This window comes from Talpa occidentalis, unplaced genomic scaffold (genome assembly GCF_014898055.3).
Source record: "Talpa occidentalis isolate TD23 unplaced genomic scaffold, MPIMG_talOcc4v2.1, whole genome shotgun sequence".
Classification (NCBI taxonomy): Eukaryota; Metazoa; Chordata; class Mammalia; order Eulipotyphla; family Talpidae; genus Talpa; species Talpa occidentalis.
The window spans coordinates 148,497,097-148,521,798 of NW_026555331.1; the positions used below are offsets into that span (position 1 = coordinate 148,497,097).

General features: G+C 61.2%; 2 protein-coding genes across 2 annotated transcripts; one reads left to right on the forward strand and one right to left on the reverse strand.

The window, feature by feature from the left end:
• Positions 1 to 1,344: 1,344 nt before the first annotated feature.
• ZYX (zyxin) lies at positions 1,345 to 10,609 on the forward strand. The gene is made up of 10 exons (XM_037515038.2): positions 1,345 to 1,437; positions 2,202 to 2,427; positions 2,847 to 3,046; positions 3,198 to 3,290; positions 3,374 to 3,934; positions 7,739 to 7,859; positions 7,960 to 8,129; positions 8,229 to 8,407; positions 9,205 to 9,325; positions 9,778 to 10,609. Exons 2-10 carry the CDS (start codon positions 2,214 to 2,216, stop codon positions 9,880 to 9,882), a joined length of 1,764 nt encoding a protein of 587 aa, XP_037370935.1. The 5' UTR covers positions 1,345 to 1,437; positions 2,202 to 2,213; the 3' UTR covers positions 9,883 to 10,609.
• EPHA1 (EPH receptor A1) lies at positions 10,426 to 24,702 on the reverse strand. The gene is made up of 18 exons (XM_037515058.2): positions 24,621 to 24,702; positions 23,645 to 23,712; positions 19,672 to 19,953; positions 18,360 to 18,768; positions 17,803 to 17,958; positions 17,183 to 17,527; positions 16,879 to 17,006; positions 16,536 to 16,686; positions 15,948 to 16,044; positions 15,654 to 15,712; positions 14,743 to 14,868; positions 13,870 to 14,055; positions 13,697 to 13,758; positions 13,382 to 13,588; positions 13,068 to 13,217; positions 12,643 to 12,836; positions 10,839 to 10,994; positions 10,426 to 10,762 (listed from the first exon to the last, which is right to left on the reverse strand). Exons 1-18 carry the CDS (start codon positions 24,700 to 24,702, stop codon positions 10,684 to 10,686), a joined length of 2,937 nt encoding a protein of 978 aa, XP_037370955.1. The 3' UTR covers positions 10,426 to 10,683.

Genomic DNA, 24,702 nt, shown 5'->3' on the forward strand with positions numbered 1-24,702 from the left:
TTGAAGGATTGGCAGTGATTCTTTTGGTCTGTAAAGCCCAAAATACAATCTCTAACATGCACAGGAAATTCAGTATCAAATTTCTCGAAGCTCTTCACAGGGACAGGCCCAGGACCAGCTTCTACGTGTCAGAGAAGGTTTGCACTGCACTATTTAATACACACATGGCCACACATGTTTGTGGCTATGAGAAATTCGGGTGACAAAGACAATAAGTCGCTAGAGAAAAGCAAGATCTGTGGAGCCTGCGAAGGAGAGGTAGAAGTAGACTTAGGTCTAATTAAGTCTTTGATAAGTTGAAGGGAGGAGAGTGAGAGGCTAACGCCTCTACCAAAGTCCAGAGACGTCTGCCCGCAACCCAGAGGGAATGTAGCGGGAAACTTGTTAACTGGCTTGAATCTCCATTCTGGACAGAAGTGGGACTCGAGTAATGACATCGAGTATTCACTCACGCCATAGCACTTTCAGAACCGTGGTTCCACTGATTTCCCCATATACTGCAATAAGGTAGGTGGAATAGGGGTCATCACTCCCCAACACCTGGGGAGAATGAGGAGACCCGGGACTCAGGCTGGGGCCTTCCCCCTGACCTCTCTCTGTTCTTCTGTGCTGGCCCCCTGCCATCAGGCTGCAGGGAATGGGCTCTGGAGACAGCAGGTCTAAACATTCCCTTGCAGTCTGTCCCTGCTGCTAACTGGGTTAAGCCGGCACCAGGGCGGGCACATTTAAGCTCCCAGAGACTTTCTCAAGGTATATTTAAGGGGTGAGACTGCATGATCTCCACAGACAGGGGCCTGATGCTCCTTGGCGGGAGTGGGTAGCCTCTGGAGGGGCAGAGGCTGGCGCTGCCCAGTAGGGTGTGCACAGACTGGCCACAGCTCTGCAGGCCAGCAGCACAGGACCGGCTGGTGAGGGGTGCTGGGTGGTGAGCTGGGCTTAAGGCCACCCGACTCCACAGCTCGGAGGTAGTGAGTGTGGGCGAATTCAGGCGACAATTTGGTAAGTTTCCAGGGTCGATTAAAAAAAGGGGACAAACAAAAAAAAGGAAGAGCCCCGTTCCAGCCGCTTCCCCTAGCCTGGGGCCAGCGCAAGGCCCAGGAATCCGGCCGGGCCGGTGGGGGCTCCACCGAGCACGGTCTCGGGCTCCCCCAGGGCGCAGGGCTGCCCGGGGGCCCGAGGAGGGCTGGACCTCGGGGCAGCGGTGACCTGTCCAAGGCGTGTCGCGGGCGTCCACGTCGGTCCTCCGGGGTGGCGAGTGCCCCGCAGCCCCCGCCCGCGCCCCGCCCCCAGCTCCCTATCTCCGCCCCCGGGGGGGGGGCAGGCCCAGCTTCCCTCCCGCAACGCCGGACTCCGCAGCCGGGCGCCCGCGCTGCCAATTCCTAGAAACCTGCGAGGCTGCCCAGGATTTGCAGCTAGTCTCCCCCAAGGACCCTTAAGGTTCGTTGTGACCCCCACCCCGGGCCGCGGGCTGGGCGGGATGGCAGGGAGCAAGCCCCCCTCGCCGAGCCCAGCACCCCCGCGCCCAGTTCCGTCCGGTGCGGGCTGACCCGGGGGCTCCGGGGCGCGGAGCCGGCGGCGAGGGGGTGGGGAGCACCGGGGCGCGGGGCGCGCGCGGCGGCGGGCGGGGAGGGGCCGGCCGGGCGGCGGCGCAGCGGGGGCGGCTCGGGCACCTCCGGGCACCCACCCGGTCCCCGCGGGTGCAGCCGGAGTGGGGCGGGTGAGTCAGACCTCGGGCCCCCGCGGGTCGGGGGGGAGGGGAGTCAGGAAATGACATCAGAGGCCTGTGCTGGCGGAGGGGTGGTCCGGGCCGGGCCGGGGCGGCGGCCGGGGGGCCGGGGGGGCGGGGGGCGCGGGCCGGGGTCCGGGCCGGGCCCCTCCTGGGGGAGTTTCCTGCCCGCGCGCCCGCCGGCTCTCCCCGCCCCCTCTCCGGGCCGCTCCTTGTATGGTCTGGGCGCGCGCTCCGCCCGCCCGGCCCCCGCCCCGGCCCCCGCCCCCCGCCCCGGCCCCCGCCCCGCCCCGCCCCGCCGGCGGGACGCGCCCGGCCCGGGACGCGCAGAGCCAGGACCCCGCGCCCGGCCCCGACGCGCGCGCTCGCTCCGGCCCGCGGTGAGCGCGGGGAGCCGCCCGGGGGAGGGCGCGGGGCGCCCGGGGGGCCTCGGCCCCGCTCCGCGCCCGGCGTAACCCGCCCCCGCCCCCCGCAGCCCGGCCCGGCCATGGCGGCCCCCCGCCCGCCCCCCGCGATCTCCGTCTCGGTGTCGGCGCCGGCCTTTTACGCCCCGCAGAAGAAGTTCGGCCCGGTGGTGGCCCCCAAGCCCAAAGTGAACCCGTTCCGGCCCGGGGACGGCGAGCCCCCCGCGGCCGCCGGGGCGCAGCGCGCACAGATGGGGCGGGTGGGCGAGGTCCCCCCGCCGCCCCCGAAGGTATGCGGCCGGCGCGCGGGCCGGGTCCCCGCGGGCTCCGGGGCTGTGGGGGTGTCTGGAGAGGTGGCCGCGGGCGGAGGGGGCTGGGCGCAGCCACCCCGTCCCGACCAGATGTTCTTACCTCATCGCGGAGTCGTGGCGGGGAGCCAGGGCTCCTGGGGCGGTGCCAGGCCCGCCGGGGGTGGGAGGCGGGAGCGCGGGGCGCGACTCTGCCCCCGGGGCCGCTTTCCGAGGGGTCACTCGGGGCGGCCCCGGCCTGGGCCGTGCCCCGGGCGCGCGCCTGACCTGCGGCTCCCGGGGTGTCCTGCGGCCCCCCACGCCCGGGGCCCCCCGAGGGAGTTTCTTGGGTCAGGGGTAAGAGCTGGAGAAGGAGGGGAGCCGCAGAGGGCCCCCCATGACTGCCCCCCTCTCTCCTCCATGCCGCAGACTTCCCCTTGCCGCCGCCGCCCGTCCTTGGGGATGGCGAGGACGCGGAGGGCGCGCTGGGAGGCGCCTTCCCGCCGCCCCCTCCCCCGATCGAGGAGCCTTTCCCCCCTGCGCCGCTGGAGGAGGACATCTTCCCCTCCCCGCCGCCCCCGCTGGAGGAGGAAGGTGGGGCTGAGCCGCCCCTACCGCTCCCACCACAGGTATGGAGCCGGGTGCTGGGCGCAGCTGCCCTGGGACATCACCTGAGGAAGGAGCGCGGGGCCCTTTACTCTCGCCCGCCCTGCACCCCCTGCTGCTGAGGGTGGGGTGTGAGCGAGGATGGCGTGGGCCCTCTGACTCCTGACCCTCCAGCCCAGGGAGAAGGTGAGCAGTATTGATTTGGAGATCGACTCTCTGTCCTCGCTGTTGGATGACATGACCAGGAATGACCCCTTCAAAGCCCGGGTAAGGGACAGGAGAATAGGACACGCAGGGCAGGACACCTTCCAGGTCTAACGCCCGTCTCTCCCCTCTGCCTCCCCTCGCAGGTGTCCTCTGGATATGTGCCCCCGCCAGTCGCCACTCCGCTCGCTGCCAAGTCCAGCACTAAGCCTGCCGCGGTGGGCACTGCACCCCTGCCTCCCTGGAAGTCCCCGTCTAGCTCGCAGCCTGTGCCCCAGGCTCAGGCCCAGCCTCAGAGCCACACCCAGTTCCCTGTGCAGCCTCAGTCCCAGGTCAAGCCCCAGGCCAAGCCTCAGGTCCAGCTCCGCGTGCAGCCCCAGCCCCCGGCCCAGCCTGTGTCTTTGGCTAATGTCCAGCCTCGAGGTCCCCCAGCCCCAGCTCCAGCCCCGGCTCCAGCCCCGGCTCCAGCCCCGAAGTTCTCTCCAGTGACTCCCAAGTTTACTCCTGTGGCTTCCAAGTTCAGCCCTGGTGGAGCCAGCTCACAGCCCACTCAGAAGGCAGGGCCCCCTGAAGTTCCCTCGTCCACTGGCACAGGCTCCCCTCAGCCCCCCAGCTTCACCTATGCCCAGCAGAGGGAGAAGCCCCGAGTGCAGGAGAAGCAGCACCCAGTGCCCCCGCCGCCAGCTCAAAACCAAAACCAAAACCAGGTGAGGGAGGGTGGCAGGGCCAGGTGGGACTCAGTCAGGAACTAAGGAATGAGGGTGACACTCCCCGGGAGAGTGGGGTGGGCAAGGTTTGAGGTGAGGTAGGAGTTTTCCACCTCTCTGGTCACACTAGCAGACAAAGGTCGGAGAAAACTCTTGGGAGGAGGGCTTGGTAGGGCTGGGCTGGGTGGGCCTGACTGGGGGTGGCCAGGCTTTAAATTGGGGGGGGGTTCTGTGCACCTTTCCTCGCTCCCGCCCCAGGATGTTAAAGGGGCAGGGTGAGCTCACCCTCCACCCCACCTAGGTCCTGCCCGCTTCTTGGATTCTTGAGTTAATCTGTCCCCTCCTCACTGCCGGAGGGGCCTGTCTGGTGATAAGCCTGGAAGTTCGGTAAACACTGGCTGAGCCAGCTTTGCCGCTGAGTGTCAGGCTGGGTGCTGTGTGTGCGGGAGGGCAGGGATCCAGGGAGGTCTGAGGGACTCCACGGGCCTGGGATAGAATTCTGGGCCTTGATGAGCCTACGTGAGTTAGGTGAACTTGGAGTAAGTTGCCCCCTCTTTGAAATAGCACTGTGGTGGCTGTGAAGGTCAAGTGAGTTAAGGCACAGAAAGTGCAGGAGTCTGGATCTGGCACAGAAATGCTCAAAATAGAAAAGTCATCTTGTCTGCCTCATCAGGAGCTGATCCCTCCTGCCTGGAGGAACCCAGAACCTGGTCTAGTGAAGACAGCCTTAGGGTTAACCCAGAGGTGGCTGTGTGTGTGCACGTGTGCTGTGAGCAGACAGGCCTGGTGCCCATGAGCTCTGCAGAATCCTGTGTTACAGGAACTCCCAACAGGGAGTCTGCATGGGCAATCTGGGTGAGGCCTCCTGCTTGGTGTGCCTTCAAGGATGGGTGGGACCTAAGAATCCAGACAGGATCAGATGGGGAGACCATGAGCGAAACTCAAGGGTGCAAATACACTGGGGTGTTGGGAGAATAGAAAGTAGAGGCCGCAGTGGGGAAATGACAGATGAGGGGGCCAGAGGGGGTTGGACATGGTGGTGGGGGGTGGTTGGTGATGGCTTTGCAGGAAGGCCTGTGACAGCTCTGCTTTGGGGCAAGTTTTTCCAGCAGAGGTGTGGCTGGAGCAGGAGGTCATTGATGTGTGGGGGTTGCCTCCTGGGTGACTAGTAGTGGAGAGGAAAAATGAGGCCCAGGTAGGAGAGCTGTTAAAAAGGAAGCGCCTCCAGGCCACAGTAACCGATAAGCAGTTGGAAGAGGGCGGGGGAGGAGTAGGGAAAATGCCTGGTGTGTTGGGGAATTGCTGACAAAATAGAGAAGTCCAGAAGGGGAAATGGTTTGGACGGGAAAAGGAGGGGTTCAGCTGTTGGCGTGTTGAGCAACTGCTTCCAGGAGGACTTGCTTTCAGCTGGACGTGTCATTCAGCTAGAAATGGAGGGCCAGGTGCCCGAGAGGGCCTGCCGGGACGTGTGCGCCTGTGTGGTCGCCGGGCCCGACGGGCTGGCGAGGCGGCGGGGGTCTGCTGACACAGGAGGAGCTGGGGACCTGGGGGGATGCGCCCAGTGACCAGACCCCCCCAAAGAGGGCCAGAGAAGGGGGCACGGGAGAGACAGGCAGGGTGGGATCTTGAGGAGGATGCGATGGCTGAGCCCTTCAGCCAGGGGGTCAAGGATGAAGATTAAAATGAGGTCAGAGATTTGGCTGTCAGGGAGTCATAGATGGTCGTGGGGTGGCCTTTTTGTGCCCTGTGGTGGGGACACATTGAAAGGGGTTGTGGAGTGAGTGGTGGCGAGAGGATGGAGTTGCCAGAGTAGCCTGCTCTCCAGGGTTGGCAGGGAGATGCGGGCTGAGGAGGGCTGTGTGTGTGTGTGTGTGTCTGTGTGTGTGTGTGTGTGTTTCACTTCAGAGGAGGAAGACTGTAGTGTGTGAGGGAGAAGGGGTTGCTGATGCCTGAGTGAAGTGACACCCCCACCCCCAGGGGCATCCCCACAAGCAAGGACAGTCTCCACAGCATTTTCTGGGGAGAGGGGAGACGAGGGAGCTGGGGCTGGCGGGCTTCCATCTTCTCAGTCACGGAGGAGGTGAGGTCATCGGTGAGTGTGAGGGGGCGAAGCAGTTGGGGGCTCAGGCAATGGAAAGGTTTGGAACAGCTGCTGTGGGGAAGGCGACCGGGAATCGCAGGAGCCAAGTCACAGAGCTGGAGCCTGCTGGAGGCTCGGGCTGCACTGTGCTGTGATCTCGACACCTACTTTGTGCAGCTTGGAGAAGGAAACAGGAAGCCAGTGGTGGTGTGACCCGGGGTTGAGACTGGGTCAGATAAACCCTGGTGGCCTAGGGGGGTAAGAGTGACCCTGAGGCTGGTGGATATGAGTTGTCAAGGGGCCAGGCTTGGGCTGGGGGGTTGGAGGGCGGGGGAGGCCAGCTCGGCAGGCCTCGGCCCTCCACACACGTGGGGTGGACCCATGGGGTGCGGGGGAAGACCGGAAGCCCTGAGCAGGTTCATCTGGTGGTGTGATGGGAGGAGAGGAAAGGTGGTGAGGTAGAGACAGCTACCTCGGGCCCACGGTGTCCCCTGGAGGAAGGTGACTGAGGTGGAGGAAGGACACAGGCAGCGCTGGGGCTGAGGAGCTGGAGGGCCGCGTGGGATGCTTGCCGCGGCTGTGAAGTCACCGTGACATGAGTGTGACTTCCAGGCGGTGGGCAGAGAGGGAGGCCGAACCGAGCGTGTCCAGGATGGTGGAGACCCTGGGAGCTGGTGTGTGTGTTGTTCATACATGCAAAGAATAGAGCAGGGATGTGAAGTGACGGCAGAGAGCAAGGGCTCACTGGGTCCCCTTCTGTCCCCGGATACCAGGCAGGGAGGATGGGGCAAGGGAAAAGGTGACGCTTACCTGGCTGGAGGGGTTTAGGGGAGATGGTCAGGCTGAGCCTGGGGCCTCTGGCCCTGGGCTTCCAGTGGATGCCGTTCTGGGTGCAGCCTGCGGGGTGTGAGCTGGATGGATCCAGGGCTGAGGGAATGGTGGCCCTGGGAGGAGGCAGTTGAGAGGCCTTGAGGTTCCAGGCATTGTGGGACGGAGGCCCGGGGAGGTGGAACATTCTGTGACCTTGGTACTGGGGGGACTTACCCAGTAATGGAGAAGCCGACCAGCGCTGCTGTGGGAGTGTCTCCTGGGCGTGCTGGTGCAGATCCACCAGTCCCCTAAATAGTAGAAGTGGGTCTAGGGAGCAGGCCAGCCCAGAGGCCCAGTGGGGATGGCACCGGGTCAGGTTGCCAGGGCTCCTGGGGGGACCCGGCACCTCTGTGGGGAGCTGGGGGCTGGGGCCTGCAGACAGCTCTGGGGTTTAACCTGTGATTCCCACCTGTGTTGTCCTCACGCTGACAGAGTCTGCTCAGCAGCAGGTGGGACGGTAGGTGTGGGTGCGTGCCCCACTGCGTGCCAACCCTTGGGGGGGGTGATGCCCAAGCATGCTCTGTGGAGGTGGTGCGGGGCCTGGCGTGGTCAGTGCTTCAGTGACCTGAGCTGCTGTGTGTGTGACCTCTGTGACCTCTGTTCGCTTGTCATTCTCGCCTGTCTGTGACTGCTCAGGGGGGTTTGAGCAAAGGGGGGTAGGAGGACCACCCATCCCCCACCCCTTCATTTGGGTTGTGCTGGGGGTGGGGCAGGAGATAGAAGCTTTGGGGTCAGTCCTGAGCATTTGGGAAGCAGGAGGGAGTTAGTCCTTATTGCAAGGTGGGGAGGCTGGCTGGGGAGGCCTGGAGGAGGGGTGACCTTGGGGAGAGCATGACACTGTGTTGGGGTTTCAGGTGCGCTCCTCCGGGGCGCCAGGACCTCTGACTCTGAAGGAGGTGGAGGAGCTGGAGCAGCTGACCCAGCAGCTGATGCAGGACATGGAGCACCCTCAGAGGCAGACCGTGGCCCCCAATGGTGAGCCCCCCCTCACCCCCACCGCTGGAGCCAAGCCAGCTGCCCTCTTCCTGCTCACGTCCTTCCTCCTCTGTGACCTCTCTCTTCTTCGGCCCCCCAGAGTCCTGTGGCAGCTGCCACCAGCCCCTGGCGCGGGCACAGCCTGCGGTGCGCGCCCTGGGCCAGCTGTTCCACATCGGCTGCTTCACCTGCCACCAGTGTCAGCGGCAGCTCCAGGGACAGCAGTTCTACAGCCTGGAGGGGGCGCCCTACTGTGAGGGCTGCTATACCGTGAGTCGGGGTGGGGCTCCGTGGGGAGTGGGGGCAGCTAGCAGGCAGCCGGCTGCTGGGGACTAGCCCCTGACCCACCGCCTGCGGCTCCCTCCTCAGGACACCCTGGAGAAGTGCAACACCTGTGGGCAGCCCATCACGGAGCGCATGCTGCGGGCCACGGGCAAGGCCTACCACCCTCAGTGCTTCACCTGCGTGGTGTGCGCCTGCCCCCTGGAAGGCACCTCCTTCATCGTGGATCAGGCCAACCGGCCCCACTGCGTCCCCGACTACCACAAGTGAGGGCTCCCCCAACTCAGACACCTTCTAGGCTCCTCGCTGGGCTCCCGCCCTGATTGTTAGGAGGCCATCCCTGACCCTCAGACTGCTCCAAGCTCCCCTGTCCTATACAGCCTGTGTGCAGGGAACAGACCAGTTCATCGGGACTCAGCTGTACAAAGGCTTAGGCCTGGGAAGCTCGCTGCCCTCTGGCCCTGGGCACCCCAAGGCTTCTTTTGGGGTGTGGGCCTGTGTCCAGCAACGTGTGCAGAGTGACGTCATTGCACACCCGGGCTGCGATCTCAGAGTTCTTTGGAGGTCAGATGTTTGGAACGCAGGTTTCCCCTGGGAAGCAGTGTTTACACGACGGCTGCTTTCTCAGGCCCGCAGGGCGGAGCAGAGTCTGGCTCCCACCCCGATGGTGAACGTTTTCAGGATTCCACCTGGGGCCTAGGATCCCACGCCCGGCCGTCAGGCAGGGGCACCCTTGGGGTGGGGAGGGTTAGGGCCAGGACCAGGGGTCCAGGGAAGGGAGCTCAAGGGGGCGGCCTCTGTGTGATCCTTCTACGGGCAGTGCAGGGGTGGGGGGAGGTCAGGACCTAGTGGTCCGGGCTCCTGGGCAGATGGGGCTCTGGGAGGGTGAGGGGGGCCAGACCACACCCCTTCCTAGGGGCCACCGTGGCTGCCTGGGCTCAGGCCTTTCTGCTGCCTTCCTCCACCTGGAGATGTGACCCAGCCTCTCTGGTAGTCATTTTCCTCGTGGGGGGTGCCCGTGGTCCCTCGCTAATTTCTGTCCCTGGCCTTCTGCCCCCCGCAGGCAGTATGCCCCCAGGTGCTCTGTCTGCTCAGAGCCCATCATGCCAGAGCCTGGCCGCGAGGAAACGGTGCGAGTGGTCGCCCTGGACAAGAACTTCCACATGAAGTGCTACAAGTGTGAGGTGGGCTGGCCCTGGCGCCTCGAGGCAGGAGGGGCTGCTTCTCGGGACCCGGTGGCAGGTGCCCACCATGCCCACCAGCTCAGATGCTTCTGTTACTGCAGGACATTGGGGTGTGGGTTTCTGGAGGGTCATTTTGAGCTACTGATAAACCAAGAAAGGGAACTGGCCCATGGGAAGAAGGGTGTTGCATTTTGTGGTGGGAGGGTGGGGAGCCCAATGAGAATGGAGATAGGGGTGCTCTCCATCCTTTTTTGGGGGGCACTGTTAAAGCAGCTTTACCCAGCTTTCTGCAGGACAGAGTGACAATGCATAATAGAAGCAGGAGAGGACAGGAAGGGTGGGAGGGGGCGGAGGGTGTGGTGGTGGAACCCTGAAGCACAGGCCTCCCTAAAGATGAGGGGTTGTGGGGTACAGGGGGAACTGCCCTCCAGTGCTTTTGTCTCTCCTCCTAGGATTGTGGGAAGCCGCTGTCTATTGAGGCAGATGACAATGGCTGCTTCCCGCTGGATGGTCACGTGCTGTGCCGGAAGTGCCACGGGGCCAGAGCCCAGGCCTGAGCGAGGATGGCTCTCTGCACAGCGGTCCTAGTAGCGCACCACCCGCTCTGCCCCTCCACCTGTCCCGCCCCCTCAGTTATTTTTGAATGTCCAGCCCCTCCCTCCATTCCAAACCCCACCCCAGGCTCCTAAGGGCCCTGATCCAGGTCCCAACCCCGGTGAGGGAGTCAGAGTTCCTGCCCCTGCCCCGGCTTTCCAGCCCCCACCGCCCTGCAGAGACCACCCACCGACCTCCTCCAGGTGTCCATCTGAGGGGGCGGCTGCTGTCACTGCTGCACCCCTGTTCTCGGCTGGCCCCCAGCAGTCTGGAGCTCTGCTTGCTGATTGCAGGAGAAGGCCCTGACCCTCTGGGCGGTGGGCAGGGCTGGGCTGAGCTGCCCACACGCTCCCACCTGTCCTGTGCTGCCAGGTGTGGCTAATGCTACAAATAAAAAACCTTGTTTTCCAGAATTCTTAGTAGTCAGCTCTTTTATAAGTGCTCACGGGGTGGAGGAGCTTCAGGGATCAAAAACAAACAAGCAAATAAACAAAAAAAAAAATCAGGGGTAAAGGTGACAGCTCAGTCCTGTTTATTTACAAAAATAGATATGTATATGTTTATATATTAAACCCTCCCTCTCCCTCCCGAAATACCTTTGTACTTTACCCCACCTCCCCTCGTAACACAGAGGCTCCCTGGCCCCCGGGACCAGCTCCCGGGAAGGAGGGGCCGGAGCAGCACCAGGTTGGCAGGTGGAGGGCCAGGGCGCGAGTGACCACGGGCCCAGCCTGGCTCCCTGAGAGGCAGGCGCTGCTGGGGGCTCAGTCCTTGAAGCCCTGAATACTGCACAGGATGCGCTTCTGGTGTCCTGGCAGCGTGATTCCCATCTGCGCCAGGTCCCTGTGGGCAAAGAAGGGGGCAGTGAGTCTGCAGCTCGCACCCCAGCTGCCCTCCCGGGCCTGGCCCCGGTCCTCACTCAGCCGTCAGCTCCAGCACACACTCCATGGTGTCCAGCCCGGCCGAGCGGAAGTGCAGGATGTAGCGCTTCATGCGGATGGACTCCAGCCACTCCGGCACGCTCCGGTAGGGGATCCCATCCGAGCCGCTCAGGCTGGGCAGGCGGAGCGTCACCCTGCGGGACACGGGTCACCTCAGTCACACGGGGACGCCGGGGCTGTCCTCGGCCTTCCTGAGCGGGGGCTCAGCCCAGGAGCCGCTGCTGCCAACATTCAAACTGGGTGTCTGAGCAGAGAGGTTATGCAGACCTCGTGGGTTAGCCCGGCCATTGTCTGTGAACCCATTTCCTGGCCCGCTTCCTGGTGTGTGTACAGCCGGGGCAGGCCGGCGGGCCTGCCGCAGAGGCCCAGGGGAAGCGGTAGCCCGGACATCCCCAACAGACGCGGCCCCCCGGCTCATCTCCATGGAGAGGGCAGCGTGGGCAGCTGGCGGGGTGGCGAGGCCGATCGGCACCAGCATCCCGGCTGCGTGGAGGCAGGAGAGTGGGGGCTCTGGCCGCCGGGTGTGGTCCCGCCTCAGCTCAGGGTGGCCCTGGGCTTCTGGGAGCAGCCCTGGCTGGCCACCTCCAACCCCCGCTGTTATTCTTGCTCTCCGACACCCACAATACAATGAGTGTTCCTGTACTCAAGCCAGCCCGAGCCAAAAACCATTAGCAAAGTAAATCTGCTGGGGGAAAAATATCCAACATTCCAGAAAGATTAGCACATTCAGTCTCCAGTGTGCGAGGGAGCTGGGCTCCAAAAGATAGTTTCAAAAGTTGGAACTTGAAACACATTTTCTCCCAGGAACAAGGTTATATATGGCGGTCTGATACGGAGGCCGGCACGCCAGGGCTGGTTTCCCTGATAAAGCACAGCCCGGCCCGTCGCCCCACCGCCCGCCTGCTCATTCTCCACATTCTGTCCATGTTTTTGGTAAAAGGCAATTCTGACCATGTCCCTCCCATGGATAGTTTTTAAAAAGTTGGTCGATAGCGCTCTGTGCTCAGGATAAAGTCCAAACTTCTCAGAGCCGGTCCTCCTGGCATTAACCTGCCAGCCCTCCAGCTGCGTGGCTGGCCACTGACCCCGCAGTGGATCCTGCAGTCCGTCCGCCCAGCCCCAGCTCCCCAACTCGGGCGATGCCTCCAGGCTGCCCTCCCAGACCTGACATGCAGTTGCTGGTGTCTCTCTTCCCCAGCCCCAAGTGAGCTGCCCAAGCTCCCTGCAGCTTCTCGGGACATAAGCCTGGCTGTATCACCGATGTCCGGGAGAGCTCAGTAACCAGAAGGCTCTCCACAGCGTGTCGAATGAATCCCCCTTTTCTCCAAATGCAGGGGGTTTTATAGGGGAGGGGGTGCATTCCGCTGAAACCCCTCAGAGGAGAGGTGCTAGCACAATGCAGTGGGACAGCCGCATGGCCCCAGGAGGGTGCCAGGTCAGGCAGCCTGAAGAGGGAGAGGACCCAGGCCAGGTGAGGCCAGGTAAGCTGGGGTCTGGCTGCGCCCGATCTCCACAAAGGTGGGTAATTGGAACTGACCTCTAACTACTTCTTTTCAAATGCTCCATGTGCCTCCCGGTCACTGTGCTCCTATCAAAATACAGCTACTGGGGGGAAGGGCAGCTCCTCCATCAGAGTGGCGCCCCGTAGATGTCCTTTCTCACAGGTGGGAGTCTAGACCCCAGGGGGGTGGGGCCGGTGGCGGCTGGTGAATGTGGCTGAATGCCCATTTCCCTCTGCCCACGCCTGCCTTCTGAAACCCCAGCCCTGCCCAGCAGCCTCACCTGGGATCAAAGTTGGCAATGGTCCGCAGTGGATGGGGGTTGGCCAGCAAGTGATCCAGATGTGCCTGCAGCTGGTGGAAGTGGGGTCGACGGGCCCGGTCATAGGCCCAGCAGTTCTTCATGAGCTCATAGAGAGGGGCAGGGCAGTCCACTGGCGGCGGCAGCCGGTACCCGTCCTCGATGCTCTTCATGACCTGCGGGGGAGGGGAGGAGGCTCACCTGGCAGCCCATGAGACACCGGGTTCACGTATGCTCACTGCTATGGAGCCTCTGGACACCCCAAAGAGAACAGGGACTCAGACGGGAGCGTAGACAAACTGGGTTGGGAAGAATTAGTAACGGCATTTGCAGGAAAGAGTTGGGAGGATGTGGAGAGGAGATGAGAGGTGAGTTAAGGACAACTGGGGAGCAGCATCCGGGCTTACCTCCTGATTGCTCATCTCCCCATAGGGCTTGTCCCCAAAGCTCAGCACCTCCCACATGACAATCCCAAAGCTCCAGACGTCGCTGGCCGTGGTGAAGATCCGGTGGGCGATGGCCTCAGGGGCTGTCCAACGGATGGGGATCTTTCCTCCCTAATGGGGCGTGTTGGGCAAAGAGGGGACATGTTCCAGGGCATGGAGGGGTGGGGAACCCCTGTGTGGGTTAGTGTTAGGGCTAGTGTCCACATGAGGCCGAGTCCCGTCTGACACATGGGAGCGCGCTCGACGAGAGGCTGTGGTGGGCGCAGGGCTCTAACCTGGGTTTCGTAGGTGCCGTCAAAGTTGTCCAGGAGGCGGGTCAGGCCAAAATCAGACACCTTGCAGCTCAGGTTCTGACTCACCAGGATGTTCCTGGCAGCCAGGTCCCGGTGGACATAATTGTGGTCGCTGAGGTAGTTCATGCCAGAAGCTATGCCCTGCAGCATGGCCACCAGCTGGGCAGGGACCAGCTGGTCCTCCCGCTCCTGCAGCGGGGGAGTGGGCTAGTGAGGGGCTGGGTCGTCCTTCCTGGGCCAACGCCCAGGGCTCCCGAGGGCACATCTTCCCTCCCAGCTGCTCCTCACCCGCCTCACCCGCAGGAAGGCATCCAGGGCTCCATTTTCCATAAACTCCGTGATGATCATGATGGGCTTTCCTGAGACACAGAGCGCGTCACCACGGCAGCTGCCACCCCCACCCCCACCCCCTGCCCTCGCGGCCCCCCTCCCCAGCCGCCTCCGGTGGTCTCGAAGCCCCCGCCTCGTACTCTTTGTGACCACGCCTTCCAGGTGCAGGATGTGCGGGTGGTTAAACTGGCCCATGATGGTGGCCTCGCGGAGGAAGTTCCACCACTGGCCGTCTGGAGACGTGTCTTTCAGGGTCTTGATGGCCACGGTCTTGCAGTCCTGGCTGGGGAGCCTCAGGGTCCCGCGATATACTTCCCCAAACTCTCCTGGGTGGGCAGAAAAGGGGCCACGGCACGATACACAGGCGGCACTATCCTCCAGTCTCCCCACTCCGACCTCAGCGCGGGGTGCCCGTTCTGGTGACACGGGCTCGGCTGCACTTCCAAGGGGCAGGGGGCCGAGTCTGGACAGGGGTCAGCAGGACCCACCAGGGCAGCCGGCTGGCTCACTGCTTGCGCTCAGACGAGGGTGGCCATGGCCGCTGTCTTCCCCGAGCCCCCCAGTCACGGCTTGGCCGGCTGGGCTGCATAATCGGCAAGGACACTGCCCAGCTTTGTTCTCCCCAGATCCATTTCCTCTGGTGACCCAAGGGATCAGGGCAGCCCAAGGACACTAGGCCCCTGATGGGGTGGAATGTGGGGCGAGGGAGGTTCCAAAGCTCTCCGATGATTGGGAACCATCTGTAAAAAGTCTGAGCCTGGCACTGCGGCCCCTCTCTTGACAGACCAGGTATTTAAGCCACTGTCAGGAACTCTACAACCACCGGAGCAGACTGTGTGGGGCTCGGGGCTGCTCCAGTGCCCCTGGTGGGGGTTACAGCACGTGCCCTGCAGTTCCAGAGGAGTACGGGGTAGACAGGGGAAGTCGCCACAGGAGAGGCCAGCCGGCCCCTTGGCAAAGGGCTGAAGGGCCGGCTGGCTGGCAGCTCGGTGCCCCACACAGGGGAGCCTCACCTTCCCCTATGACCGTGTCCACGATAAGCCAGCCTGGGTCGAGCTCCTGGGTGAAGTCCAGGGCTCCCTGGGCAGGGTCCTCATAAGCCTGCAGGTCCACGTACGGCTTCAGCCACAGCTTGTCCTCTGCAGGGAGGGGCAGTCACGGGCATACCCATGTCAGAGCTCTGGAGTATTGGGGGTGAGGGAAGGGGAAGCGGCCAGCAGCAGCCCCCAGACTCATGCTTCTGTCCTCTGAGGACTCTGGTTTGGGCTGAACAACGAAGTCTCCACATCCCAGCCGCTCTTCTTCCCGTCTCTGTGCAAAGCTCCTGTGTCCTCACCCCCAAAAGGCCTGGGCAATGAGCCAGGGCTCAGACCCAAAATAGTGTCCGCCGCCTCAAGTTTCCCAATCTCCTGTGGCTCCTTGACCCGCTTCAAATTCCTTGCCTTTCCGCCTCACCCCTGACATGGCCCTCCACTCATTCTCACCTCGTCACACTCCCCCACCAGCCCCTCCCGCTGCTGCTTGGACACATTAAGTCCCCCCCCCCCGGCAAGGGTACCCCATGAGGTGGCCAGCAGGCACCCCGCAGGCCTTGGAGGATGTCAGGGAGACTGTTGGGCAATCCCCCTCCTGCCCAGCCTCAGCCTCAGCCTCAGCCCCAGCCTGGCCAGCCCGGAGGGGCTTGGAGACCCAGCGCCCAGCTGGGGTACGGGGGCCCATCAGCTAACAGGCAATTGTACTGAGCCTCTGGGGGGCTGTCAGTCCAAAGTTAATTAGCCAAAGTTAATTAGGTAGCAAAGCACAGATGCCCTAGAGACGATAAGGCCCACTCATACCCCAGAGTTGTTCTAGCAAAAGCAAGTCTCTGGCTCCCACCCAGGTACCCCAACATATGCACACCCAGCCACGCATGCTCCTGGCTCACCCCGGTCCACGTCAGTGACTCGATCCCGTTGCCTCGGCTGCCGGCGCCGCTGGCCATTCCTGCGGAGTTTGGGGGGCAGCTTCTTCAGGGTCCAGGACTGCCCCGGGGGCCCAGTGGACTCAGGCTGAGTTTTCCCCAGCAACTTTGTGGGGTGGGCGCACAGGATGGGTGTGGGGACATGCTGGCACATTGGCACTGGGGGGTAGGAGGGTCCTTAGGGGCATTCAGGGGCTTCTGACAGGGCAAAGGGACCCAGGAAGGGTGGATGGAAGGGGAGGTGGGTAGGAGCAGCACCTTGAACGGAAGACAAGAATCCCAAGCAGCAGAGCCACACCAAGCAGCACCCCAAAGATGATGGCGACGGTCTCTCCTCCACTCAGCCCCCTGGAAACTGTAGACACATGGGGTGAGCAAGTTGGGGGGGCTCAGGATCCACAGGGGTGATGCACATCTGTGGCACACCCTGAGTCCAGTGCCTCAGGGGACCTTGAGTGCTCCCCCTAACTGGGGAGAGGGGTGCACTGGCTTGTGGCTCTCTGCTGATGAGCAGTAAGCTGAGGGGTTAGGAGATCGGGTAAGATCCAGTGTCAAAATGTGTGTCTGAGGAGGGGCTTTGGTGTAAGTGTGAGTTCTTCCCTCGGGCAGCTTCTGTGCCTGTGCATGCTGTAGGGGTACTTGTGCATACATGGGGGTACATGTGCACACGTGTGGCACACAGGCATGCTTGTGTGCAATGTATACATGAGCACACGGTGTCCATGTGGCCAAGCCTATCAGTGCGTGTGCACGTGTGTAGAGGCCGAGGCAAGCTCCTGACTGGAATCACAGAGGTCACAGAGGCTGCCGTGGACGGCGGGTGCAATCCCAGGAGAACCCGCCCACCTGGAGGGCTGGTCCGGAACTCATGGTCAGGAGAGAAAGGGCCAGGGCCCAGCGGGGTGAGCATCCGGACTCGGACAATGTACGTGGTGTCCGGCTGCAGTTCGGTCAGCAAGACCCTGGGTTCCAGAACCATCTGGTGCCGTTCTTCATCCTGTGGATGGGGACTCGTGTTAAGCCAGCCAGGCGGGGTGACGGCGAGGGGCAGGCTGGTGGGAATGGCGAGGGCTCTTTCTAGACTTTGTGCTGAGAAAGCCACAGTTAGTTCACTGTGGAAGTTTCCCCCGAAGCTGCGCCCCAAGCTAGGAACGTTGGCGTGTGCGGGCACTGTCTGCTGTGTCCTCACCTGGTTCAGCACGTGCAGTTCATAGCTGAGGTTCCCCCCGGGGCTGCGGGGCCGGGACCCCGCCCAGGTCAGCTCCAGCTGCCGAGGCTCCTTCTTCACCAGCCGCAGGGACAGGCCAGACAGGGACTCTGCGAGGCGCGGGTTGCGGTTGCATTTGGAAGGAAAGAGGAAATAATTCAGCCGCTGCTGGGGTGCTTCCCGCCCAGCCATTTGCCCTGGGGGTCCTGAGCCCTTTGGTTTCGTCCCCGGGTCCAGCTGGCTCCTCCCGGTGCCCGGGCCCTCACCTGCGTGCCCCGGCCCTCACCTGCGTGCCCCATGCTGATGCTGAGCGTGGCGCTGCCGTGCCTGCTGCTGCCCAGCCCTGACACCCCGTTCCGGGCCTTCACGTTGAAGGTGTAGTTGGCATAGGGTTCCAGGCCGTCCACGCGCACGGCAGGCGCCGTGAGCCCGCTGGCCGCGGGGGAGAACAGCACACTTCCCCCGCAGGGCTGGCAGGGCCCCCCATCCACTGCGGCTCCCCGACACTGAGAGCACCCCACACTGTACTGGACGTCCTGGCGCCCCCCTGTGTCTGCTGGGGGTTCCCAGCGCAGGGAGATTTGAGTTCCAGAAACAGAGAAGCTCAGGTTTCGGGGGACTGAGGGCGGGCCTGTGGGAGAAGAGGACTCATCAGTAGGAGCCTCTTTCGCTTCCCCCCAGCTGCTGACCCCTCACCTCCTCCGACCACCCCAACTCTTGAAGTCCCCGAAAGACTGGATTCCCTCTAAGAAAAAAGGGACTTAACCACATCTCTGCATTCTGCCAGGGAGCGTGGGGGGAGGGGCTTTCAGCAGGACATCCTGGCAGTCCCCAGTATCAATAACTTCTGGGCACTTCGGACCCTAACAAGGGCTCACGGACGGCCAGGCCAGCCCCTGGACTCACGTGTGCATGCCACCTGGGGGCCCTCCCCGGGGGCTCGGTAATGGCCGCTCTCACAGGTACAAATGGTGGCGCCCTCAGGCTCCGAGGTGCTGTGCTGGGGGCACTTGAGACAGTGGGGCGTGTCCCCGTCAGCCCGGTAGGAGTCGCTCGGGCAGGCTGGAGAGAGAAGGAGCAGGGCTGAGCTTCCTCAGGGTTCCCGGGCACAGCCCCGCCCCTGTCCCTGGCGCAGAAACATCTCAGCACGCACATCTCTAGGGCTCTTAGCCCCCCCCCAGTTAAAAATATCCCTACGATATGAAATTTGCTTCCAGGGACATGCAAAAGAAAAAGAGGAATGCACTTGGGAGGCATGGCAATGCAGTGGAAACTTTTGGGTGATTAAATCTCTTAACATGTGCAAAGATGTTTATACTTAGTTGCAGGAGAATTGCGTGAACATCAAAAATACAATAAAAGTCTCTGAGATGGATCAGCGACTTCCTTCCCTCCCCTGGCATCCCGGAGACCCTTCCCCAGGGGCCCCGGCCGGGTCTCCCCACCTCCTGGAGTCTCCTTACCCAGACAGCCCTCGCCTTTGAGGCTGCTGCCTTCCTCATAGCCGGGCTCACAGTGGCACCGGCCCACGGGCACCAGCCACTCGCCCTCGGGGCTGCAGTGCATGCGGGGCGTCCCCGAGGGGCTGGGGCCGGCCCGGGCATGGGGCAAGCAGGTTCCCGCCACTTCCACCAACCCGCCAGGTCCAGGGAGCGTGTCGGGGAACCAGGCCAGGCCGTGCACAGTCTCCGGGCAGCGCTGGTAGAACACCCGGACGGACACCAGGGCCACGCAGGCACCTGGGTTGTGAAAGGCCAGGTAGAGGCCTCGGCGGGTCAGGCGGCCCAAGGAGCAGCGTTCCACGTTCAATTTCACAGCCCCGGAGGCCAGGTCTCGGACGGTGAAGCTCTGGTCTGCAGCCACGGTGGTTACCTGGAAGAAGGTGCGGGGGAGGCGAAGGGATGTGCTTTGTTCCCACCTAGCAGAAAAGGTGGATTGTTTCATACTTGACGATTTAGGCAACCGGAAACTGGGGCCTTGTTGGCTGTGTGTTCCCGAGCTAAGGGTTTTATGTGCTTTATGCTGTTGAGGCCATGCGATCGTCTTACGCTGTGGCACGGATAACCACCCCCAGGAAACGTATCAGGAAATTAAGGCTCAGAGAGGTTAAGCCCTCATACGAGGTCGCACAGCTGCCGTGTGATAGCGCTGGAATGAGCAGGCAGCGGGACGCCCATAGACGTCTGCTATTCGGAGGCGTTCCCAACCTCACCGTCAATGAGGTGATCAGTTATAAAGTGTGTCATCGTTAATTTATTACTAATAACAAATTTTACAACATCTCTTTGGAAAATAATCAGAGCACATCTTATGTAACCAGCTCCTCACTCTGCATTCCTGCATGCTCTCCTGAGAAGGAAGACACGGGACCAGAGGGCGAGCCTGCAGGGAGCTCTATTCCAACCATCCTCATGGGGGTGTCACATGCAAACTTTGCTGTTCTGGAAGGTTCTTGCCTGCCTCTACCATGGCATGGCATTATCTCAATGGAGGCTTGCAAAGCTTCTAAAAAAAATGAGAGGCACTGTCACCACTATTTTAAGATAAGGAAATCAAAGCTCGGAGAGGGTCAGTGATGCAGCCAAGGTTGGGATATAGCAGAAAAGTCCTCAAATCCATCTCTTCTGATGTCTCCTCGCACCTCCTTTTCATCATCCTGGACCTACACTGCCTTCTTGGTTCTGCCTCTTGCCCTTTTTGTCAGCTAGTGGGTGAAGGAAAGGTGTGAGGCAGGGATCAGCCTCAGGACAGAGAGGGGAGGAAGGATAGAAGCACCTTCTGGAACAAGGGGCGTCGGAGCTGGATGCCCACGTCCTGGTCGCTCTCCATGAACAGGAGGTTGAAGGTCTCTTTGCAGCCCAGGGGCCCGGCCCCCCCTGGGAAGCTCTTGCAGTCCCGAACAGTGAACTGCAGCTCCACGTGCACTCGCGAGGCCTCCTCTCCCCGGTAGATCCAGTTGGTGCGCAGCCAGTGGTCTGTGTCTCCACCTTCCTGCCCGGGGCAGTCCTGGTACATGTACAGGGGCGTCCCGTTCAGAATCTGCTGCACCTCGCCCCACTGCAAGAGGAAATCAGAGTCAGGCTCAGGTAGTCCCAGACTCCCCAAACTCTGATTTTCTAGAGCTGAGGATAAGGAAGCCATGTCAGTGTTACCCAGATTCATGCTACTTGTCCCATCCTCCCCCTCCAGTGTTTAGGGTTGGGGATTCCTTAACCCCTACACTCCCCCTTAACATCCTTAGCCAGCCCTGGTTCCACCAACGCTCACTCCAATTGCAAGAATCTGAGCACCGACTTTTACCTATTTCATCCCCAGAAAGTCAGCAGTCCAAAGGCAGACTTCCACAGCAAAAGCCCAGAACAAAACCTTCCTGCCTGCTTGTTTAAGGAGGAGCCGGCATTTCCCCCAAGTGGTTGGAGGGCACAGGTGAGCATAGACTCTTTGGAATAGGGATTCTCATTCTCTCCACTATACCTTTCGGTTATCAACATCAGCAAGCCTCAAAGTAACTGCACTCGGGGGCACCAACCAGCCCACCTCCCCAAATCTCTTCTTACGTTAGAAAAACGTAAACTCAGTAGTAATGAGGGCTAGCTGGGTGCTGGTGCAGTGCTTACTGGGGACCAGCCGCTGCTGTAAGCACTGACGAGGAGCAGCCCAGCCTTGGAGTTGGGGGCGGGTGACAGGAGCACCCAGGTACCAGAGAGCAGGCTTTAATCACCCTCTGAGCTTACGACAAAGAGCCGAAGAACAAAACCCTAACTAATAAAAAGGTAAAGTCCTCTCACCCATCCACCCCCATTCTTAACAAATTGAGGCAAAACATTCATAGACCATTTTCCGTGCCAGAGAGAAACCCTATAATATTAAGTGTGCTTTTAATATACATTTTTAAAGCATGCAAATGATTCTACAAGCTGCCTTTTGTTTTTAACAGTCTTTGAAAGGTCTTCACCAGCGTGTATGAAGAGCTTCCTAACTCATTTTAGTAATCCACAAACCAGTGTTCCATTGAATGGATGTACCCTAATTTATTTACTCATCCACCTACTGTTGGCCATTTAGGTAGCTTCTAGGTTTTTCTTAAGCATATCCAGATTTCTGTAAGATTTCTGCAGAATTGCTGTATCCAAGGGCGCATAAATTATAAATGTGATGAGAAGACATTGCCAAATTGTCCCCCAAAAAGACTTGATCAATTTATACTTCGACCAACAATGCACACATTTTTTTCAAAACCTCATCCACACTGGATAGCAATGGTCTTTTTGCCTTGGGGTCAAACTTACAGACAAAACACAGCCTCCTGTGCTATGCTGATTTACATTTCTTTGAGGAAGTTTTTGTTTCTTTTGTTCACTGGCTGTTTGTATTTGTCTGCAATTTCCTCTTCAGGACACTGCCTGATATCCTAGTATTATCTTTTGATTGTTGCTAGATGCTAATGATTTGCTTGAAATGTACATTTCAAATATTTCCTCCCTGTCTGGCAAGCCCTTCCTTGCTGCTGGGGTATTTGATGCTGAGGTATATTCTAAACTTTAAGAGACTAATACCTAGTCTTTCCCTTCATGATTCTGTGTATTATGCTGGAGAAGCTCTCCCATCACAAACTTATGAAAACCTCCTTTTTTTTTTCCTCCTAATATTTTTGTGGGTTTGGTTTTTCAGTTTCAATTTAATCTCCCTAGAATTATTAAGTTGTGGGTAGTGTGAGTGGAAATGGCACGTTATCTTCCTGAAACTATGGACATTCTTTTGTCAATTTATTGACCAGATCTCCCCCTTGACTGGAGAGTCCCGTGTTGCCAGCTAACATCTCATGTGTGGATCTGCTCCTGAATGTTCTATCCTGTTCCACTGACTGTGCATTCTTGTGCAATGCCGCATGTTTCAATTAGGGTGGATGCACAGGATGTTCTGCTATCCGGCAGGACGAGTATCCCATTTCATTGTTCTTCCTTTTGAAATAAATTCTCGGCCGTCCTAAGTATTTTCTCTGCCAGAAGAGTTTAAGGAAGAAACTCTCAAATTCTATAAAATATTCCCTTGATAGCTTGGTCACAATATCCTTATTTTATAGAGCAGAGACTGAGGTCCTTAGAAAGTTAATTTTCCCAAGGCCTCCCATTGCTACCCTCAGCTCCGAGACAAGGCAAGAAAAAAAAACACCATTAACTAAGAAATTGGGGTGGGGTGGGGCAGGGGCAGGAATATAAACTGCTGCGAGGCCCATATTTTCACCTTTTGTTGGGGAGCTCAAAGCCTGGGCCCAGGGTGTGAAGGCCAAGAGGCAGAGTGAGAGAAGGCGCCTAGAGGTTCTGGGAGCCAGCGGGGCATGGGGTGGCAGTCAGGTGGAGGTGGTGGGCGGTTCACAGCAGCTCATTAGCTGCCAGGGCTGCAGCTGGAGCCAGGGAAGCCAGGTTCCCAGCTGCACCTCGCCCCTCCCCGCTGCAGCTGTGACAGATGGGGAAAGCCACCAGGATGTCTGCTCATCCCTAGGGCGTTGGCGCCGCCATGGGCACATCCTGGGGAGCTGAACCTGAACGTGCGTGGTGTTCTGAAAGGAGGCAGAAGAGGGGGCCTGGCAGACAGCGGGCCGTGGGACAGCCGTGCCTTCTCGTCCTCCTGCTTAGTGCGGGGCTGTTCGGCCAGAGCTGCGCCGGGGCTGGCCTTGGATATCACCACGCAAGGGAGGGCCGAGCTGGCACAGGCAGGCAAGGGCCCGAGGAAGGCCTGCGGAGGCCGCCGCGGCTGGACCTGCGGCCCTCACGTGGAGTGATTAGCAGGTTTATGAGCTGAAGCGCCTCTGAGGGCTGCTAAGCCAGGATTTTCCAGGCCGCCCCTCCTGCAGGATGTCTACGGTTTAGTCTATTAATTCTAATTACAGGCCACTCTGCAGAAGAGCTGAGAGTGGAGACGGGACCTGCGGACCTGGAAGGGAAGCAAGCAAGGAACCTGAACCCAGAAATACAGGCTGGGGGAGGAAGAAAGGGGAAAGGGATCCCGAGAACAGGAACCTCGGAACAGAGAGGAGGGGCTGCCCGCATCCCCCCCCAGCTCTGGGGTCAGCTCTGTGATGCGGGTGGAAAGTGCTCTCAGACTCACAGGAACCCCTGCTTGCCCCTTCTCAGGTGTACCCCAGGAGGGCCTGGCCTTGGGGGGCAGAACACGGGATGTTTGGGGTGGTGGCGGGAAGGGCAGAGGAGGTGCCCAGGCCTCAGGGATCTCTACGCCGCCGGCTGCTGGTAACTGGGCAGGGAGGGCGGGGGAGGCCAAGAGCCTTTGAAGAATTTGATGAAAGCTTTGACTCTCTTCTCCAGTAAAAAAATTGCCTGTCTACATAACTCAGAATACATGTGTGGGGTCCCCTGACCCCCTGAAACCCACGGATGGGGCCCCAGATTGAGGACATGTCTGTGTTTGGGGCTCAGTCCTCAACTTTCTAGAAGGCCCATCCTCTCCCAGGGGGGTGAGCGCCTCTCGCCAGGCCTCCTTCTCCAGAACCCAGCCTCCCCCAGGGGGTCAGCAGGGGGAGGAGCGGGGCCTTGAAGGGTTCCCCAGGGGGTGAAGCCTGACCCTCCCCCCCATCCCATTCAGAAGGATCTGACTCACCTCCCCTCCCCCTCCCAGAGGAGCCACTTCCAGTTTTTCCAGCTCTTTTCCCCGTTCCTCCACCCACCTCTCCGGCCCGCTTCTCACTGGCCTTCAGTTTGCACCTTCGGGGTCCCCCCTCCCGGACACTTACCCCATCCTCTGGGGGGTCCAGCAGCCAACCCAGCTCTCCCTGCGCTGTGCTCGTGTCCATCAGAGTGACTGAGGGGGGAGAGAAGGGGCCTGTCACCTCGGGGAGGAGACCGCACACGTGCACCCTCCGTCCTTACTCTGGACCCCCAAACCCCAGGCTGCCACGTCCCCTCTCTGACAGCGGAGCCATCCTGGGGTTTAGGGAAGAAAAAGGGCCCAGGACCGAGGCGGAGTGGCAAGGCTGGAGGGCTGCACCTCTGAGCCCAGACACGGCAGGGAGCCCGAGGAAGGGCAGCCCCACTCAAGCGGGCACCCTCACACCAGGGGGCTGTGGGGGGCCCACCCGCTGCAGGATCCGAAGGGTGGCCCTGGCGGGAGTGGCTCGGCCTCTGGGTGGGTGGGGGGAGTGGGTGGCGTGCACAGGGGACCTCAGAAGGGCTGGATGGGGCGGCTCTCCTCCTCTGGCAAAGGGCCTGCTCTGCCGAGACTGGGGGTGCCGGCTGCGGCTCAAAGCACAGCTCCAGGCCTGGGAAGTGGGGATAGCAGGGCCAAGAGGGGGCGTGCAACCCCCCACCTGTAAGCCTTGACCTCTACTTCCCGGGCACCCCAAGTCCCAACTCTCCGGCGGCGGGTCTCTGTCCCCAGCCTGGCGTCCCACGCGCGGCCTGAGAGGGTCAGACCCGGGGTGGGCGCACAGGCTGCAGCTGCCTGGAAATGGGGAGCCCCCACGATTGCTGGTGGGGGCCCGGACACCGCTTCCTCGCGGACTCAGGAGCTCACGCCCCATCCCCAGGCGCACACTCGGGCCGGCGGGGACCGGGGTGACTGACCCCGGAAAGCAACTGTTCGGGGTTAAAGAGCAAAGACTGGCCCGGCCAGGCGACCGCCGGGCGGCGGCCCGGGCGGGCCGGAGAGGGGCGCGCGGAGGCCTCCTCAGGAATGCCGGGGCCGGGGGGCCGGGGGGCGGGGGTCGGTACCTTCCTTGGCGCGCGCCCCCGGGCGCGGCGGGGCGCAGAGCAGCAGCAGCAGCCCGAGCCCCAGGGGCCAGCGCCGCTCCAT

Bases quoted from the DNA above. Each gene is read 5' to 3' on its own strand.
- ZYX (XM_037515038.2), top strand. From the start codon at position 2,214: ATGGCGGCCCCCCGCCCGCCCCCCGCGATCTCCGTCTCGGTGTCGGCG. The intron at 3,291-3,373 runs GTAAGGGACAGG...CTCCCCTCGCAG, and splicing joins ATGACCCCTTCAAAGCCCGG to GTGTCCTCTGGATATGTGCC. The intron at 8,130-8,228 runs GTGAGTCGGGGT...CTCCCTCCTCAG, and splicing joins ACTGTGAGGGCTGCTATACC to GACACCCTGGAGAAGTGCAA.
- EPHA1 (XM_037515058.2), bottom strand. From the start codon at position 24,702: ATGGAGCGGCGCTGGCCCCTGGGGCTCGGGCTGCTGCTGCTGCTCTGC. The intron at 23,713-24,620 runs GTACCGACCCCC...CTCCCCCCTCAG, and splicing joins GGGGGCGCGCGCCAAGGAAG to TCACTCTGATGGACACGAGC. The intron at 18,769-19,671 runs GTGCTTCTATCC...ACCTTCTTCCAG, and splicing joins GACGCCCCTTGTTCCAGAAG to GTAACCACCGTGGCTGCAGA.